The sequence below is a fragment of the Rana temporaria genome, chromosome 2, assembly GCF_905171775.1.
Source record: "Rana temporaria chromosome 2, aRanTem1.1, whole genome shotgun sequence".
NCBI classification, from domain to species: domain Eukaryota; kingdom Metazoa; phylum Chordata; class Amphibia; order Anura; family Ranidae; genus Rana; species Rana temporaria.
The window spans coordinates 482884924-482906373 of record NC_053490.1 but is presented as its reverse complement, the minus strand read 5'-3'; the positions used below and the strand labels follow the sequence as shown (position 1 = coordinate 482906373).

General features: G+C 40.3%; 1 protein-coding gene across 8 annotated transcripts in view; it reads right to left on the bottom strand.

Annotated features, from left to right (window-relative positions):
- The window catches only part of ROBO1 (roundabout guidance receptor 1), a 1468549-nt gene that overhangs the window by 105675 nt on the left and 1341424 nt on the right, over positions 1–21450 (bottom strand). For all 8 annotated transcript variants that reach the window (XM_040338766.1, XM_040338761.1, XM_040338765.1 and 5 more), the window contains 5 exons: positions 17559–17730; positions 13420–13625; positions 10512–10593; positions 6446–6614; positions 6194–6360 (listed from right to left, as the gene is read on the bottom strand). In XM_040338766.1, the coding sequence (XP_040194700.1) occupies positions 6194–6360; positions 6446–6614; positions 10512–10593; positions 13420–13625; positions 17559–17730 (796 nt within the window). The remainder of the gene's footprint in view (positions 1–6193; positions 6361–6445; positions 6615–10511; positions 10594–13419; positions 13626–17558; positions 17731–21450) is intronic.

The window sequence follows — 21450 nt, the reverse complement described above, 5'->3', positions numbered from 1 at the left end:
TAGGTGGTTTAACCCTTACCCACCCCCATTTGCCATGGTCAGGGTTTTTCTTTAAAGTCCCATTCAACTTCATAACTTCCAAACGGCTGTACATATTTCGATAACACTTGGTCACATGTTACTTATATGTTCACTTAAACTATAGGATAGTTAATTTATCCCTTAACTACCCCCATTTGTGAGGGTCAGGGTTTTTGTTTAAAGTCCCATGCAAATCAATGGGAAATGTATGTTCCCACATAACTTCTGTACGCCTGGAGATATTTCAATAATACCTGGTACACATATTACTTATATGCCAAATAAAAATATATGACAGTTAAATTAACCCTTACCTACACCCTTATATAAAAGATGGGTATATTTATATTACTATGATTTTCCTCCCCAAAAGGTTAAAATAGGAAGACCGGGCTACGCCGGGTATTCAGCTAGTACATATATAATTGTCTACATCCCGAGCGCTAACATTATTTGTCTTACCATTGGTAGGGTAATTGGCCTCTGTCTAAAGTAGATCTAGTATGTGCATGTATGCATGTGAGATGGGGGTCTTAAATTGTAAGCTCCTCAAGGGTGAATGCCAATGCATAACATACATAAATAAAGAACTTGATAAATTGCCAGCACTATATAAATATCTGTAATGAATAGGTAGAGCCATGTAGGCTGAATCAGCCCATGCCTTGTTTTTAACCAGTCTCTTGCATATCGCAACAATGAGATCTCCCTGTCATAATTCCCAACTCCTGTTCCACCTGGAATTCAGAGTTTTCTCATTCACTTTTGCATGTTCCAGCTCCTACCCTTACATTCTCTGTGATATAAAATTAAGAAAACAGCCAAATGAGCACTGCCTTAGTATGGCTGCAGCATGTACTCAAACCCAACCCCAACATCAACCATCAAAATCAACAGCTCAACTATTAACTATCAAATTTCTTAACATCAACCCGTCCCCACATGACAAAGTGCTAGGTGTAATCCTGGACTCCTGAACTATCCTTTTGGTCCCACATCCAATCCCTGTCCAAAGCTTGCCGCCTCAACCTACAGAACATCTCCAAAATACGCCACTTTCTAACCAATGGCACCACAAAACTTCAACTTCACTCCCTGGTCATCTCTCGTCTTGACTACTGCAACTTCCTCCTTATTGGATTACATTTAAATAGTCTAATCCCTCCTTCAGTCCATCATGAATGCTGCTGCCGGACTCATCCACCTTACCAACCTTTCCGTGTCCCCCTCTCTGCTAATCCTTCCACTGGCTTCCGCTCACCCAATGAATATAATTCAAAATTCAAACAACTACTTACCAAGCCACCCACAATTCAGCTCCCTGCTACATCACTAACCTTGTATTGAAATACCAACCTAATTGTTCTCTTTGTTTCTCTCAAGACCTGCTCTCTAGCTCCCCTGTTACCTCCTCCCATGCTCGCCTTTTTCTGAACCTCTCCCATCCTATGGAACTCCCTACCCCATCTTGTCTGACTATCTCCTACTCTGTCTACTTTAAGACAATCCCTGAAAACTCATCTCTTCAGAGAGGCCTATCCTGCCCCCACCTAACAACTGTACATTTATTTTCTCCATCAGCCCATCCTCCACAGTTATTAACTTTTGTATCTCTTGACCCTCCATCTTAAATTGTACGCTCTAATGAGCGGGGCCCTCTGATTACTACTGTATTAAATTGTATTTCTTATCAGTTTTTTTTTCGGAAAAAAATAAAACATGTTCTATTTTTAAACACCTGATGGAAAAAAGTCCGATGGGGCCCCCACACGATGAAGTCCATCGGACTTTTTTCATCGTAAATTCCAATCGTGTGTACGCAGCATTAGTCTGAAAAGAAAAAAGTACCATAATTCTAACTTTTTCTTGGAGAATCAGTAAAAGTAAAAGAAACAACACTGGGCTGCACCCTTTTTCCATATTTTTTGAACAGATATAAAATGTTCCTGTGTGTATGTTAATGATGCCACAAAGGGAAAATACTGAGACTGTTCCAACCCGTCAATTTTTTTTTCTCTCAATTTAATTTCAAGTGAAATGCTGCACAAGAAAGAAATTGAGCTTTTTTCTTATCAGTCACAACACCTGATTTTTGCACTGCAATAGACTTTTCTCGCTATAATGGGCCCAGTGTACTTAGTAACCATTGAAGAACATCCCTTCAGGAGCGGATCTGTATTGCTGTACATGAGGATAAATGACACAGAGGAGAGAAGGCAGTGACATTCCTCGCAGCTGCACTCTGTCTGACCCGCTCAGAGACATGGTGCGGCCTACAGGAATTTTATATCTCACTGTGACACCTCGGAATAGGTCAGGCTCTCTGGGAATATAGTAAAGCTGAAGAACATGAACAGTTGTAGAAAAGAACGGTTTGTGTGAATCCGCAGTAGTTGGCAGTATTCTCCTATAAACAGATTATTGGAAATGTTTATGCCGCTTTTAAGAATTATGTTAACGGAACACTCAAACAAAATAGGTGGAATTGTTTAAATCTTTTGTCTTGGAGTGTTTTGGCCTTTTCTTATTTTAAATCTAAACTCCAGGCAGGTATAAAATACACAAAGCTCTCTTTTATATATATATTTATACACACTTCCAGTCCGGGCCAATTCTGACATTCCTCTCCTATATGTAAAAAACATAATTTCTTTTTTCTTGCTAGAAAACTACTTAGAACACTCAAACATTGTTTTTTTTCCAAGTAGAGGCCCTAGGGAATAAAATGGTTGGTGTTGCATATGTTTATGTCACACAATATTTGTGCAGTGGCTTTTAAAATTTACGCAAACTGTTTTTTTAAATAAAAATTCATTTTAATGTATTTTAATGTACAAAATAACAATATAATACCCAACTGTTTGGTAAAATATAAAAGATAATGTTATGCCAATTTAATGGATACCAAACATGTCACACTTTAACCGCTACCAGGCGCTAGGGAATAAAATGGTTGGTGTTACATATTTTTATGTCACACAATATTTGTGCAGTGGCTTTTGAAATTTACGAAAACTGTTTTTTTTAAATAAACATTCACTTAAATGTATTTTAATGTACAAAATAACAATATAATACCCAACTGTTTGGTAAAATATAAAAGATAATGTTATGCCAAGTAAATGGATACCAAACATGTCACACTTTAACCGCTACCAGGCTGCCCCGTGCAAATATATACTGCGGCAGGGCGCCCTTCGGCGTGAAATCACAAACCTGTACATGATTTTGTTTCCTGGGTCTGGGGCGTGCAATTTCTGCCAGGACCCGTTGATCATTTCAGAGGCAGACGCAACAGTGGTCTGCCTATGTGAACATGGCTGATCGCTGTTCTGTGACAGAAGAGATCTTTAGTTTCTGCACCGCAGGAACACGGATCTCTGTATTTTTACAGTAAAAGCACCCCTCCTCCCAACAGTTAGAAAGCACTCCCAGGGAAAATATTTAACCCTTTGGTCGCCCTAGATGTTAACCCCTTTCCTGCCAGTGTCATTAGTACAGTGACAGTGCATATTATTTAGCACTGATCACTGTATGGGTGTCACCGTTCCCCAAAAAAGTGTCACTTAGGCTTTGTACACACGACCAGACATGTCCGATGAAAACGCTCCGTGGACCGTTTTCATCGGACATGTCTGCTGGGAGGTTTTGGTCTGATGTGTGTACACACCATCAGACCAAAATCCCAGCGGACAGAGAACGCGGTGACGTAGAAGACACCGACGTTCTCTAACACGGAAGTTCAATGCTTCCACGCATGCGTCGAATCAATTCGACGCATGCGTGGGATTTCGGGCCGCTGGTTATACGTCATAACCAGCGGACATGTCCGATGAGTCGTACTAACCATCGGACATGTCCGACGGAAAGCTTTCCAGCGGACAAGTTTCTTAGCATGCTAAGAAACTTTTGTCTGCTGGAAACCTGTCCGCTAGGCCAAGAAACCTGTCCGCTAGGCAGTACACACGGTCGGACATGTCAGCGGAAACTGGTCCGCGGACCAGTTTCAGCGGACATGTTCGGTCGTGTGTACGAGGCCTTAGTGTCCGATTTGTCTGCCGCAATGTTGCAGTCCCAATATAAGTCACTAAACGCCACCATTACTAGTAAAAAAAAAATAGTAAATACAAATTCCATAAATATATCACATAGTTTGTAGATGCTATAACTTTTGCGCAAACAAATCAATATATGCTTATTGGGATTTTCTTACCGCCCTACACATTTCGTCATACAACGTCTTCTCGGAGCGGCAGTGAAGCCGCTCTGGGAAGACGCCGTATGACGAAATGCGTAGGGAAGGGCAAGAACTCTGACATCAACACGCTATGCAGGATCACACTTGCGGCTCATATACCAATCTGAGCGGTCAGATTTGATCAGGAGCACATATATGCCGGCTATTCCTAGTGTCGGGTCTGACATTTTTAAATGTGAGTTTAATGATTGTATATGTTTTTAAAAATACACCTTTTAAAAACTGTATTACACTTTTGGAGCTTCCTTCTTCCTCTCCTATATATGTGGGGACTGTGGCTTGAGTTTTGGCTTGAGTTTTGAGGGGGAGTCTATGTACCCCGAAAACGGCTTTTTGGATTGCACAAAGGCACAGCTGCTGGTTTATAATTATACCAGCCACTTAATTTGGTGAGTCAGTTTGGTACGACTGGTAGAGGATCACATTTGGTGTTTCAAAGTTGATCTACGGATACAAGATATTACTGAATATCACTTTTAGTTATTTATATCGTGTAAGATGTATAAACTTTATTTTTGCGTATTTGTTTGAGCATATTTTTTATATATATATTTATAAACAATTTTTTTTTGGTAGACACTCAGATTTTTTGGATCACTAATGATATGAACTTTGTTATTTTGCACCTGTTTTACATTATGGCACATTGCAACATTTTTCAAGCACTTTGCACTTTATAGATACATATATGTATACTTCAGTAAGATTTGGGGGATTTATTCAAGATTAGGTATATTTTGGTTATTGTTCTAGTCTGTCAGCACATTTACCTGTGTATTTGCATTATTTATTTGGGGATCAGCACTGCTTTCCCTTTCTGCTTTTGAATATAATTCATTTTTGGTCCAGACAAAAATCAGGCCCCGTACACACGTCCGAGGAACTCGACGGGCAAAACACATCGTTTTGCTCGTCGAGTTCCTTGTGAAGCCGCCGAGGATCTCTGCGAGCCGAAATTTCCCATTGAACAACGAGGAAATAGAGAACATGTTCTCTATTTCCTCGCCGAGATCCTCGTCGGCTTCCTCGGCCGAAAGTGTAGACACGGCCGGGTTTCTCGGCAGAATACAGCTCCGACCGAGTTTCTGGCTGAATTCTGCCGAGAAACTCGGTCGTGTGTACGGGGCCTTAGGGTAGCTGCGATCCAGCATTTATTGTACCGACTTATTTTTCCCACTATTTTACTTGTTGTCAATTAAGCTTTATAATTAAAACCTGAAAGCGGATTGGTTTCTATGCAGAGCTACACCAGATTTTGCACCACACAGTTTTAATAAACAACCCTAAGAGCCGGTTCACACTGGGGCGACTTGCGATCCAACTTCATGTCGCCTCAAGTCGTCCCAAGTCGCGCTGTAGAGAAAAACAATGGAAGTGAATGGGAGCGGTGTAAATACACACGACTCAAGGCGATCCGACTTCAGAAAAGGTTCCTGTACTACTTCAATCCGACTTGTAGGCGATTTGTACCCATTGATTTCAATGGAAGTCGCCTCAGAAGTCGGATCCTGTCTTATCTGAAGCTACTTTCCAGGAAGATAACATACATTTCTCAGGGAAACCTCTCCTGCACCCCTCCCTCCCCCTCCCTCTCCCAGAGCTGATTGTTGTTTTATTGGCCACTGTAAAGTCTCCTGTCCTGGAGACGACTTCAAGTTGTGTTGTAAATCGCCCCAGATCGCCCTGTGGTTCATGCTCAAGTCATGTCGGAGTCGCCTCTGAAAGTCGCGCTGGAAGTCGTGTCGCCCTAGTGTGAACCGGCTCTTAGTGTTCTCCTTGCAGGGACAGCTCCCCATGCCGCCCCACCGGGAGTACAAAATAGCTCTGCAAAATGGATTCCCCGTCAACACTGACTGACCCGTGGTTGCAGGAATGAAAATCGCATAATCTATGGCCTGCTTTACTATAGCTTACCTTGTGTTTTTACAGGATCCGATATTGGACTTGGATCACTCAGTCCATAGGCATTCGCTGCCCTCACAAGGAAGAGGTAGATTGCAGCGGGCTTTAGCCCCTTAACAGCAAACTTTTCAGTCCTGACATTTTCTGCCACTGTCTGCCAGCTGCTTCCAGATGCATGACTGAAATGAGAAAAGCAATCCCATATAGCAAAGAGCACATAACAAGACTTAGCCAACAATGCTGTGCATTCATCTTCTGTCCTACCTGAAAGCTTCTATGATATATGATGTTGGTGTTGCACCAGAAATCAAGTTTGGTTGCCAAGAAAGAGTTACTGTGTTCCTGCTGACATCGGTGACTTCCGGTTTGGAAGGGGCACTTGGGATGAGGTTGGGGTCAGTAGCTCGCGGAGGTTGTACCGGAACACCGAATTCTAGTAAAAAAAAGAAAAGATTGAAATGTAAATGTCAAAAAAATTATAATTTATTTAACCATAATTGAAATGTTATCCTTCTTCGATACAGAACTTTTCTGCTATACAAAATAAGGTATTGTTAACATCATCTGTTCTTAAATTTTTTTTAGTCTATGTCGAATGTGATCTTGTTCTTTTTTCTTCACAAGAGGTAGGGCTTTGTTCCAGTACCATATATACACAAAAAGACTTCAGTGTTTTAGTTAACATATGAAATATGGCAAAGATATTAAAAAGTACATCTTTTGATGTTTGACCTATAAAGAATTTTACAAGTTTCACATCCTATTTTTATATTACTCTAAAAAAACGCAGCGAACATTACTTTTCACTGCCAAAAGTGAGGAAGTCAGGAAGAGAAAAAATATATATAGATTTCTATTTACACAGAACTTTGTAACTATGGCCAGTTTTACTGCTATTACTGTGACCACATGTCCAGAAATGACACTGGTTGGCTTGTGGCCATTATTATGGGGTCACAGCTGGCCACTAACATCTCAAAAGAAGTTCCTTATAAAGATGCCTTGTTTGGCCTCATACACACGATCTGAATTTCCGACCGTGTGTATGCCCATCGGAGAAATTCCATCGGAAATTCTGATGAATTCCATCGGAGAATACAAAGAGAACATGTTCTCTTTTCCTCTGATGGAATTCCGTCGGAATTCCGATGTGCGTTTGGTCGGGCTAAAGCCTGATCGTGTGTACAGGGCATAAGAGCTATGGGGTTGATTTACTAAAACTGGAGAGTGCAAAATCTGGTGCAGCTCTGCATAGAAACTAATCATCTTCCAGGTTTTTTTTTTGTCAAAGCTTAACTGAACAGGCTGAAGTTAGATGATTGGCTACCATGCACAGGTGCACCAGATTTTGCACTCTCCAGTTTTGGTAAATCAACCTTTTTTTTCTGATCAGAAAAAAACTGTCATTGTTGCCCATAAAAGACAATCACTGTATATTTTCCAGAGAAAATGTAAAGGTGATCCCAACTGGTCCTCATGGCAAGTTGTACAGTTATTTCTCCAGGCGCTTTAAGAATAAATCCAAAGATGATGGTTTCATATGTGGAATTTTAGTAGATCAAAAATTTATTCCTATTAAAATTTCTTATTTGCAACCAACAATTTTTGGAATAATTCCTTAAATTGTGTGATGTAATAACTGTATAGATATGAACTGAGAATGGAAAGGATTCACCATACAAGCAGACAGAGGAAAATGTATCAGTTACTAATTAATGCATTTATTAAATGGCACAGGATGCAGCTCTTGTGTTTTCAGCGGTCTGGTTGATCTGGTGAATCCTTTTGCATTATCACTGCATATTGCCAAACAGATAAGCCAGACCAGCAATCCCCTGAGATTCATCTGGAGTGGTCTGGTTCATGCTTATTTGTACAGAGATTAAGTATTTATTTTTTATTACAGGTACTTATATAGCACCAACAATTTACACAGCGCTTTACATATATATTGAACATTTACATCAGTCCCTGCCCTCAAGGAGCTTACAATCTAAGGTCCCTAACTCACATTTATATATATATATATATATTTAGACAGGAGCCAATTAATCTACCAGCATGTTTTTGGAGCGTGGTAAGAGTACTTGGATGAAACCCATGCAGGCACAGTGCAAACTACAAGCAGCTAGTAATATGTTTGAGATTTGAACCAATAACTCTAGCGCTGCTAAGCAGAAGTGCTAACCACTTAGTCACTCTGCTGGAGATTCTTACATTTAATCAGGTGTGTCAAACACAAGGCCTGTGGGCCAAATCCCACCAGTTTATTTCATGTGGCCCTCGCACCTAGGGCTTTTTTTCAACTCAAGCGTGGCAGAACTCTGTTCCGCTACCTCCGGCTCCCACCCTCCGCTTCCCCCTCACCACTGTCACTTGTAAACACAGGATCCTTCTGTGTTTACAAGGACAGCTTTCCTCTTAGTGGCTCTCACAGATCTCTGTCTGACCTGCACTTACAGAAGGGAAAAGGGAGATGCAGGTGCAGTGTAGGATGGAGCATCACATGGTAAGCTGCACTGAGATCCCCTTCTGTGCCCGGGTGCACAGGTGCCGACCAATGATCTCCCTGAAAGTGAGTGAGAGATGCAGAGCCACCTACAGAGTCGGGAGGTACTAGAGTAGGGATGGGTAGGTGAGATGTATGGAAGCTTTTGGGGAGGCGATATGAGGGCTGGGAGGGAGATGTGGGGGATGGGTGAGAGTTTTGCAAAAGTCAGAGCTGAGGAGAGATGGAAGAGAGTTATAGACAGACTGTGAAAGAAAGCTCAACCCTGCATACTGTGCATAGCACATCCCTAAACCCTTAACTCTGTATGTAGTGCACTCCTCAACCCTGCACTCTGTATACAGCTGAACGTTGCACTCTGTGCATAGGGCACCTCTGAAACTGCACTCTGTACATAGCGCATCCCTGAACTCCACACATTACACACTCCTGATATTTATTACCCCTTTAAGATCCTCCAACTGTGCAATTTGTTCACATCCACTATTTGATGCTGTCCATCGGAGCTTGTGGTTGAGTTCCTGCACATATTCCCCACAGAAAAAAAGCCTTGGATAAATTCATATAGATACAACCAGCCCTTTAAGGGCAACCATGATGCTGATTTGGCCGATGATTAAATTGCGTTTGATACCCCTGCATTAAATCATGCACTAAAGCTAGCATATGTAAAGTACATAAATGAGCATGTATATACCGTGGAGAAGAAAAATAGGGGTGTTGAAAGTCACCTACTGGAGCTGGCAAATGGAGAACATCATTGCAACTGAACAAGGTTTTAGGGTTTTAATCAATCTTTCATTGGAAATTGGTCAGGTGCATACTGATCAAAAAGACATAACATCGCCTGAAATAAACCTGTTGGTGGTTGATGTTTATCTAATTTCTAATCAGATATAAGAGTAGTCATAAATAGCCCAATAATAACATGCAACTAAGCCTCACTTGCAGTTGTAGGGCAATTTTGGACTACTATGTGGGCTATACAAAGTTTCTCCAACATTCACAGGTACTCAGCAGGTTTTTCTACCCATGGAATGCAGGAAATAATCAAAGTACCACAAGTGCAACACTATCTGTAACTGTTAGGTATTAAGGTGGGTCTTGGCATTCAGATATCAAGTTGTCCTGGCCCAATGATTACATTCATTGTTTCTATATTTGAGCCTAGCTGACAGTAATGGAGCTATTTCTGAACACTACGTGGGCTTAAAGACATTTCTCCAATAGGCAAAGATACTAAGCAGGTTTTTCCACCTACAGAGCACAGGAAATAATCAAAATACCATGAGTGCAATGCCATTACCTACAGTTAAGGATCAAGATGGGTCTTGGCACTCAGGTATCAAGTTGTCCTGGCCCAATGATTACATTCATTGTTTCTATATTTGAGCCTCGGTGGCAGTAATGGAGCTATTTCTAAACACTATGTGTTCTTAAAGACATTTCTCCAATAGGCCAAGATACTAAGCAGATTTTTCCACCTACAGAGCACAGGAAATAATCAAAATACCACATGTGCAATGCCATCACCTACAGTTAAGGATCACGGTGGGTCTTGGCACTCAGGTATCAAGTTCAAGTATCAAGTCTTGATCCTATTTAACAACCATTAAATATATAACAAACATAGATTACAAAGAAGATATCTGGTCATCTTCAGTTTCAAGTTATTTAGTTTTAAAAGAAATATACGACTGATTTGCTTTAATTTGCTACAGACCAAGACTCTCTGCACTAAGTTATAATATAATGGAGAGAGGAAAATATAACTTCCAAAAAAGTAAGTAACAATTAAACATTTTTATTGGCATTTGCTACCTTGAATCTCGATGTATGCACTCCAACTGGCTTCCCCGCTTGGAGTGGATGCAGTGCAGGTGTAGCGGCCTGTGTCACTTAGCTGAAAAGAAAGCTTGAAATTAGTATTTGGGGCGGTCAGAAATGCATTGGGATGGAAAAGCAATTACTGTTCCATCTAACAGAGGATGCGCTTGGCTTTGGTTGGAGAGCTATTAGCTATTCCTGGGAGCCAATTTGTTTCATGACTTCAAAGAAGTGGCAAAATACATTACTTTATTTGTCGAGCAGAATTAATAATAACCTCTATCAGTCTAATTACACAATTACACATGCAAATATTTGCTGAAAGTAAATTCATGTCAAAGGACAGAAGTGGAACGAGTGCGGGATTATGACAATCGCTAGCTGGCATTTAAACCACAGAATACATCATTTTGTTTTATTTTGTTTGTGCATTCGTTCTAGCAATATCAACATTGTGCTGCTCACAATACATTCTGCGGGTATTACGGCCGGCACAAAAAACAGAGGCGCAGTAAATAAATACTAAGGAATAAAATACAGCACATTTCTGATTAAGTAAGACTGGGCAGAATATATTATACAAAGGCAGATACAGCTAATACTGGTATTTTATTGGCGCACAGTATTAAAAGTGTTTATTATTTAAAGTGTACAGTATGTCAAGCCAAACATTTTTTTAATACATTTTAGATAGAATGGGAATGGATTAGAACACTGTTAGATTTTTTACTGCTAGCTGGGGTTTCATTAGAGAGATTTGCCCTCAGGCCCCGTGCACACGTCCGAGAAACTCGACGGGCAAAACACATCGTTTTGCTTGTCGAGTTCCTTGTGAAGCCGCCGAGGATCTCGGCGAGCCAAGTTTCCTCATTGACTAACGAGGAAATAGAGAACATGTTCTCTATTTGGCTCGACGAGTTCCTCGTCGGTTTCCTCGGCCAAAAGTGTACACACGACCGGGTTTCTCGGCAGAATACGGCTCCGATCGAGTTTCTGGCTGAATTCTGCCGAGAAACTCGGTTGTGTGTACGCTCATTTTAACACAGATGAAAATAAAATTGCCTTTTTAAATATAGTAGAAGGCTACAACTCCATGTTATTATGGCCTGTGTCCCTGTTGCAGATTTTCCCCATACTCTCTGGTGAAAATCGTTTCACAGTGATGGTAAGTGAGGGGGTAACTCTACCCAACAAAAGCCCCCGATATCAGTAAAAACTGATAGGGGTTATAAAACACCACCCACCCTATACAAAATTACATGAATTTTTTTTTTTTGGCTAAACGTGAAATTTAAATATAAAATATTTACCGGTATATACAGTATTTTATATCATGAAGTGGTGTATTTGTGTAAAAAGTCCCCAATAACTGAAAAGCTCACAGACCTTTCTCTATATGCTGTATTAGTTTTAAAATAAGCATTTGACTCTCAGAGAAGCTGACAAAGGTTCAGCTTGGTTCTGCTTGATCCAGTAATAAACTGGTAGTTAGAGAGCAGGAATGTCTGTTAAGCTTCATAACTTGGCCATACATGGATCGAAATTCGGCCGGTGCAGCAGGGACAAGCCAAATTTCGATCCATGTATGGGCACCCTACTTGTCAGATTTTTTCCTAATGATTAGTGCCACCAGCTATAGCCGATATCAATAATCTGCTGACAGGGAAGGCTCCCCACTGGCAGGACATAATAGCGCTGCAGGAGGCATGCCCCCATCAACACTAACTGGGGTTGATTTACTAAAACTGGAGAGTGCAAAATCTGGTGCAGATCTTCATAATAACCAACCAGCTTCCAGAATTTTTGTCAAAGCTTAATTGTACTAAAGTTAGAAGCTGATTGGCTACCGTGCACAGCTGCACCAGATTTTGCACTCTCTCCAGTATTAGTAATTCAACCTAACTGCGTTGAGGGAATTAAGAAATGTTCTCTTCCTTCTATTTGTGATGAAAGCAAAGAAAATTGCATAAACAATGGCTTGTCTTAAGCCGGGTACATGCGGGCTGAATGTCCGAAGACAAAGGCCGGGTCAAAAAAATCTGGCCAACATTCAGCTGTGTGTATGTCAGTCTCTCCGACAGCAGTCGGCCATTTGGCTGGCTTCTGTTGGATGAGCATGCTGGAAAACCAGCAGCCGACCGCCTCCCGATCAATGCTTTCAGCCAATGGCAGAGAACGCTGATTGGAGTGTTCTGTCCCTGTCAGAATACAACAGCTCAGCAGGGGATATTGCTTAACTAACCTTGCATGGTTAGTACAGTGGCTCCAACTGATGCCGACAGTTTTTTTTTCACTCAATCCGCGGGTTTGAACAAAAAAAAAATGAATAGTGTGTACCCGGCTTAACACAGACATGTTCCCAACACTTTTCTTTAAATGGTCAGTCTATTTAACACTGGCCTTCTCGTTCACATCAGTGCCGGACCTCACAAATGCGCTCCCAGAAGAATGGTTAAACATTCTTATAGACACACTCCTAAACCTTGCGGACAGCATTTCCAGAAGAGTTGAAGCTGTTATATCTGCAAAGGGTGGGCAAACTCAATATTGAACCCTACGGACTGAGACTGGGATGCCATTAAAGTTCATTACGTGTAAAGACAGGCGTTCCAATACTTTTGGTAATATAGTGTACGTGTGGTTTGCTCAGATTCTATGACTGCGGTTTACAACCACTTTAAGGATATTGTTTAGTGTCAATTTAAGTTGCTTTTTTTTAAAGATAATGTTTTTGTTTTACAATGGCAAGATCCCTTTAAAGTTATTATTACTTATCTGTGTTAACTAAGTGAACATTCTCCTTGTAAGTTGAGCATTCTCTACTCATTTAGGAAATCATAATATTGCTCTTTTAGGAAACAAGCCCAGCAATGTTTAAGTGACTTTATGCCTTGTAACGTACCTTAACATATCGGATCTGTAATGCTCCACTGTCCATCAGTTTAATACGTGAGTCCTGAGCTGTTATCAGGATGCCATCTTTCCTCCAGTGAATTGTGGGAACTGGAACTCCGGTAGCTATACAATCCAAGATTAAAGTGCCATCCACAGCTACTGTCTGGTTCTGAGGACCCTGGCGGATAACTGGAGGAGGACGGTCAGCCACCACTGCCAAAGTAAACAACAGGAAATAGATGTCTGCAACTGGAAGCAATTTTCTAATCCATCAAGCAACAGTAGTTGCTGTAGGCTTCAAAACAAGCTAAAGATAATTAAGCAAGTAATTAAACCAGGAATCATACATTATTCAAGGGGAATTTTCATGATAAGCACGACACAGAATACTGAAACTGTATCTCTTGTTTGAAGGAAAGGATGTTCAGAACTTGCTGGCATTATTCAGACAAAGAGAAAAAAATAAAAGATTCAGAAATGGAAGAGGAATTCTGAATTCACTTCCAATGATTTAATAGCTGAAAGTGCTGAGTGGTAAAATATAGAGTTACGCTGTTCTCATCCACAAAAATGACACAGTGGGGTGAAAGAAAAACATGAGTTCATTTTGGAAGGATCGGTTTATCGGCTTTTATACTAGTGTAAAAACAGATGTTTGTATGGCAAGCCAGAAAAGGAACATCAACACGCTTCTCAAATATATTCCGAATCTTAAGGTGACCATCTTGAATTCGCATTTGGCACCAGCCTTTGTTCTGAATATTAAGATCCTTGAAAAGTAGATCCTCAATTTACTTAAGTCTGTTATTTTTGTTTTAATGGTTTAAGGATAGATTTGAGATTTAAAATGGATTGAATAAGATAGTGAGTTTTTAAAGAACAGGTGCGCTTAATAGGAAAGACAGCAAAAGTATGATGTGAATGCATAATCCAGGAAGACACATTAGAGGAAAGAGCTGGGGGCGTTATCATGGGGAAAGATGAAATTATATATTAATCAGTACTTTGTAAGATCATTTGTTAGAGTCGTTTCTACAGAGATTTTTTTTTTTTATTTCTGTACTTGACCTTTTAAAAATTCTTTGTGCTAGTCCTTATTTTGATTTTAATCTCAGATGAGGATTACATCTGTTTTGAAGTGCATTGAGACATTTTTTTAATATCCCTTATAAAATAAATGTACATTTCTGATTATGCTTCAATCGCTTTTTGCTAAGGCCCCCTTCACACTTCTTCGATAAAAAAAATGTGCAATTTTACTGCGATTTTGATGCGATTTTAGGGAATGCCTGTGTAAACTTGAGGTCTTATGGACCTCAACTCGCATGAAAGTCATACCAAAGTAGTACAGGGACTACTTTGAAGTTGGCACAACTTGAAGTCACACATATATGAATGTTATCATTGGAAATCATGGGAAACAACTTTGAAGTGCCAAGTCACAGGACAAGTCGCACAAGTGTGAAAGGGGCCTAAGGGTTTTATTTTCTACTCCACCCTTTTGTTAGGGCTCATTCACACAGATGGCACTGTCTACTACCCTCTGAAAAGTTATCTGCAGTAGATCGCTTTCAGATGGCAGTACAGCAGCATCTGCCAGGCATTTGAAAAGTAATTCTGCCACCCCTTTAAGGTCTGTTTTTTTATTTTTTTATTTAAATCCCAAGGGATTTTTGGATTAAAATTACACACTGTAAATGGCTCGGGGGTTGCAGCTAGCTTTCATTGACTTTAAAGTGTTACTAAACCCAGAAGCCTGCATTCACTATATCTGGTCTCCCACAGTAGACAGAAGCTGGAAATACATTTATTTTAGTAACTATAAACTACTAAATACATTTTCTCATCAGCAGTATATAGCAGTCTTGTGACTTTTATCAGTGTCTAGCCAAGCACTGGTTAAGTTTGTAGGAGGAGTTTTCATTCTGCTCTGAGGCCCCGTACACACGTCCGAGAAATTCGACAGGCAAAACACATCGTTTTGCTCGTCGAGTTTCTTGTGAAGCCGCCGAGGATCTTGGCGAGCCAAGTTTCCTCATTGACTAACGAGGAAATAGAGAACATGTTCTCTATTTGGCTCGACGAGTTCCTCGTCGGTTTCCTCGGCCAAAAGTGTACACACGACCGGGTTTCTCGGCAGAATACGGCTCCGATCGAGTTTCTGGCAGAATTCTGCCGAGAAACTTGGTCGTGTGTACGGGGCCTGACTGTTCTATAATGCTGCATGACTCCTGATCCTCTGCCTGGACAGTGCTGATTGGCCCTGTGTTGATCACATGCACCCTCCCCCCAAAAATAAAAAATAAACTCTCTAGCAACATACATCAAACTGAGCATGTGCAGAGTGCCCCAAAAACTCTACTATCAGGGGATGTATTGGGGACTGTGAAAAAAGGGGAGGATCACAGAAGACATGATTAAACAGCTTTTTACACAATCTAGAGGATTAACCACTTATTTTCCACAGTGAGTATAACAAGCATGCTTTACTGCACATACAGACTTATTTTACCAGTAACACTTAGTAACACTTTAATGCAAACTGAGGTAATATTGCTGTAGTTGTAAAAAGCATAGTGGTTGCAGGCATTTGTGCATCCCCCATCTGACTGCAATAGTAGAATTTAGCTGAGCAGTCAGGGAGCCAGTAAAACCGTGGCTCAGTAGCTTGGTTTTACCACCCTCGCGCCACTCCTGTGGCTGAGCCCTTTAGGAAAGGAATATAAGAAATGCATATGGACATGCCTACAAATCGACACAAAACCACTCTGGGCCTATGAGCTCTGGAAAAGTCTGTTGTCCCTTAGTCATGGTGACTTTTTTTTTTAAATAGTCCTAAATAAAAAAAGTTATAAAGTAAAGAGCTATAAATGTTTCAAAAGTTCTTTAGCACCATTTTCAATTGTGAATAACGTAACTCTGTTAGCAAAAATCAAAGCAGAATATAACTCTGCAAACAACCCTCAAAACTGGCCCCCTGTCCCTATCAATTGTAGACTAGATTTGGAACTAACAAAGGGCTAACGATCTCAGGACTTGGGTTCTGCATTGTATGGTAATAAGAGGACACTCCGCTTGGTCCTTCCACTTTCACTATGAAGCTTTTCAAATTAATTTTCAATCTGCCCAAAGGCCTGCTCCAAAGAAACAACTAGAAGGGGAAGATATATATCTATATAGATATCTATCTATATAGATAGATATTATTTTGTTGTGTAATGTAAAAATTGAAATACATATAGTAGGATTTTGTTAACATTTACTGAAATAGTGAACTGAAATAGTGAAACTACACTTTAAGGCACCTGGACAGAAGAGATGGCTGTGGTTACTGTAATACCTTCTGTACACCTGAGTCTATGGACTGATTTTTTTTTAGGCAGGACCTACATTAAGCATTGCTTCAATAACAGTGCCCAAAGGACACTGCTCAATTCCTTAACAAGTTTTGTGTAACAAGACCAGACCTTCAGGTATAGACAAATACCCATCGCTTTGACATTTTGCAGACTTTTTGTGTGATCCATGGCGCTACCCCTTGGGTTCAATACATGGAGTGGTCAAAGCTGAGATGAAATTATTATAGTGAAAACCGTTTCATTTTGGCTTTGCAAATTCCTCATTCCCTTTGCTTTTAATCGCTACAGGTTAAACCAGTACTCATGTCTCTACGGCTCACCGAAACTTGCCCCAAGGCTTTTTTATGCTTTTTCTATTGATTTCATCCATAACTGAGCAATGCCAAAACCACAGTGTGACTTATATGAAGAACGGAATCTGCTGGCATTCAAACTATGCTGCAATCCATCCCAAAATGTATTTCATATAAGATGAATAAAACTATTTTATCACAAAGGATAACTCTTTCCAGAGCTGATGTTGTGAGAATATCAGTAATGTGGCTTTATAAACGTCGCACCCCAGGCTCCATCTACGCACTTTGGGGAACCAGAGAAACCACTTCTGGCGCTGACAGCCAAGTAGAAAGCCCAAACAGTGCTAATTAGAAGCACGCTGCTCACATAAAGTTGTTAAACAAGGAGATGCTTGGAACAACTCCCTTTTTTGGGGACGAGAAAGGATCTCAGAGATAAGGGAATTGCATGTCGTTGGAAATGACTGAATTAAAAAATGTCTGTACTTTACCATCAGTAACCTCCAAATAGGCTTTTGTTGTGATGCTGCCAGCCACATTAAGAGTTTGGCAGATGTAGTAGCCAACATCGGACTTCTGGACATTTACAATTGTGAGGTCGCCAGTTTGAGAGACAGAGAAACGGCTAGATGACTGGGGAGGCTGATAGGAGAAGAGCAGATTCTAAAAAACAAAAATGCATCACGGCTTATATTAATACAATAAGTAACACCAAGTAAATCCGCTAGTAAACTGTTAATGCTATTCAGAACACATTTCAGTTAAGCTAGCATTTATTATTTTTTTGCAAGTATTTATAAAACACAGACAATTTATTCAGTGCTTTACATTTTGTACATTCACATCAGTCTCTGTCTTCAAGAAGCTTATAATCTATGGTCGCTATCTCACATATATACATACACATACTAAGGTCTAGTACACACAGGTAGAATTTCAGGCAGCAATGGACGGTTCAATAGAAACCGGACAATATCTAGCCTGTTTGTAGGCAGCCGGTCCGACAGAAGCCCGCCTTTTGGCCAGCTTATGTCGAAGGGTCATGACCGAAAAAGGTCTGTCGACCAGCTGAGAGCGCTGACCAAGGTGTTCTGGCAGGAGGGCTGTTCCCCATAGGGTTTCCAAGTCCAACTGCAGCATTTTATGTGATCCTACGCTATGCTTCATATACTGTACATGTTTGTAACTAAGATTGCCATGGTTTTAAAATAATATGATGCTTGAACCAGTTAACAGACCACCGGATCAATCCGCTGGACAGGATTCCAGCGGATAGATTTCTTAGCATGCTAAGAAATTTTTATCCGCTGGAAATCCATCGGCCCGAAAAATATCCGCGGATAAATATCCGCTGGGTCGTACACACCACAGGATCTATCCGCTGGAACTGATCTGCGGATAAATCCCAGCGGATAGATCCGGTGGTGTGTACGAGGCCTAAATGTGACTTTTACCAAATATTCACTGGTGGTAAATCAATAACTTTTAAAACACATGCACCAATAACATTCACTTGCAGTGAATTTTTGGTAATTGTCCCATAAAGTGTATCTAAAGTGCAATCTTTTTATTTTAGTTTTGGATAAGGTGATGAAGAAAAAAAAAATCCTTAAAGGCTGTTATAACTATTTGTGCCCCTGGTATGGAGAGTAACAATTTTTTATCTTGTTGACCACAGTCATTGGTACTGAAGGTAATGGGAAATCTAAGGTTGTATGGTAAAACCTGGAACTTCTAACTGGGACACTTTGTTTCAGTGGCAGTTGTCTAATGCTTGGTACACACGATGAGATTATTGGACAAATGATCGTCTTTTTTTTTTCTGATCGTATGGACGGGCCTTAAGGGAGTTCTCTCACACTTTGCAGAGATTTCATCTCACTTAATATTGTCTCTCCTGGGCAGGAAATGAAAGTAAATCTGATAAAAACTGATAGGGATTTTAATCCTTCCCAACTCTAGCCAAAACAAATAACAACTGTTTTGGCTTTAGATATACATTTAGAATGGAATTGGCAACCCAGCCCCAAAGTCCCTTTAACATTACACCAGGTGGGGAAGACAGGAAGGATCGACTGATCACGTGACCACTGTGATCAGCAGTCACACTGGTCATATGACTGAGAGTTGTCCTGCTGGCTCGTGATAATTAGTAGGGACCAAGAGTTGTTTTTGTACCCATGATAGCCTAAGGGGAGCATTTGGTATAAACGTATTTAGTTGAGTACAGGTGGCCACTGGGAAAAATATGTTTTGCATCACATTATGTCACAATGGACTTAAAAGAATCAATTGGTATGTCAAATTCTTGGGGAAATGTTGTTTTTGTTATATGGGCTTTGGATGTATATCTGAATCCCTCATCTGCATGTTCTTAACCTAAAGAGAACTGGAATAAAAGCAGAATAGTCAATCCCCATAGCAACAGTTGTATTTACTAACTAGTACTGGCTGAATAAAAGCTAAATTTTGATTGCTTGGTATTGACAGCACTTCGCCTTTCCTTTGATGTGAATGCCAGAAATCAACTTCTATTGTGCAAATTCAGTTTTTAAGAAGGCAGTAAAAGGATGAAACGTGAATAGGGTACCATGAAGCAACCATAAGTTATTGTATTTAGAAGAATGATTTCAGATTGGATAATCACTAAGACAGATAAGGGTGCTGATTGGAATCTTGGAGTTACTGTCCTTTTTCAATTGCGTATTGCCTTTTGCTGGTTTAGAAACAATGGGATAAAGGAGAATTTTTTGTTACCTTTATTAGCCAAGATTTTGTCCTGTCACCCGTGTGAGTGGTTGCCATAGACACCTATACCTCATTTTCCCTTGTAAATCACCCTCAGTATAAAGCAACATAGCTATGGAGCATGTTTAATGGCTGTCTATCACCATTTTCCTGTTAACAGCAACCCACATTTTAAATACATGTAAAATTATTCAAGAATTCAATAGATTTTGCAGTATCTCCCAAAATACACATGTACAATGCCAGCAAGGTCTGTCGCTATGACCACATTATCTATCTAATAACTGTACCTCCTCTATTATCTGTCAGGATGGATATACCAGATTTCATTTTTAGCTGAGACAATAATAATATACCAATTAACAGAAGCCATTTAGTTGGTTCAACCTCACAGAGTCTTCATTTTCCACAGATTAAATTGGTAACAATTTAGATTTTTTTTTTTAAAACTGAATAATTCTATATTTTATGGTACTCTCAGTGGGAAAATGTTTATTACACTGCTTGTTTAGAAAAATGATGGATGCAATTTTTTTTTAGGTCATAGTAAATGATTTTATGGCCCAATTTTCCATTTAATCTGACCCTGAGAGTCTACAATGTGATGCCTGAGATTCTGCAATGTGATGTCTTCCTGATTCTCCTCCCAACCAATCAGGAAGCTGGTCTTAAGACCTGATTGGCCAAGAGGAGAAGCAATCGTATTGGCCACTGACAGAAGAAGGAGGGAAGCCGCCGAGGAGGAAACCACCATGAAGCCAAAGGTGCAGTGTGAAGCTGCAAGGGAGGAAGCCGCCTATGAGGAAGAGGAGACACAGGAAAGAGCCAAAGCTGTCTTGCTACTTAGATGGGGTAAGTGTGGGGTTGGTAGGGGGATGCACGAGCGATGGGTGGGGGTTTTGTTTACTGTCCCCCCCAAAATATACAGTACCAGCCGCCACTCATCAGCAGATTAATGGCCAGACAGGTAAATGGAGCAATAATAGACAATAGAAGATGTAAAAGGTGGATGGTCATAGAACTCACAAAAAAATGGGTACAAACAATCCAAACATAACACAGGAATAATCTAAAGCCGGCAATATATTATTCAAATTTCATCAGAATGTTGACCCATGTAGCTCCAATGCCCCATACACACGATCAGGCTTTTGGCCGACCAAATCACATCGGAATTCCGACAGAATTCCATCGGAGTAAAATAGAACATTTTCTATATCTAAACTCCGAGGGAATTCCTCTGAATATCCAATGAAAAAACTCTGGTGGGGCTACACACGATCGAAATATCCGATGGAATATCCGATGGAAAAAATACGTCTGACTTTTTCCATCGGAAATTCTGGTCGTGTGTACAAGGCATTACTCTCAACTGGCGTATAGTACACCCAACATATTGCAGTTTGCAGGCACTGCATTGAATTACATAAACCACAGATTTAGAATTGCAATTAATGTATTGTTTTATGGTATATGTTTTCTTGGTTTAGAAGGAAGACACTTTTTTATGTCTACGACACAGGTGTTTTGGCCACACATGTAAAAGCCTATAATAGAAAGCCAAGTTTGTGGTTTATTTGGCTTCTGAAAGCAAAACAAACTAGGAGACAACATACTACTTAGACTGGGGGCTCT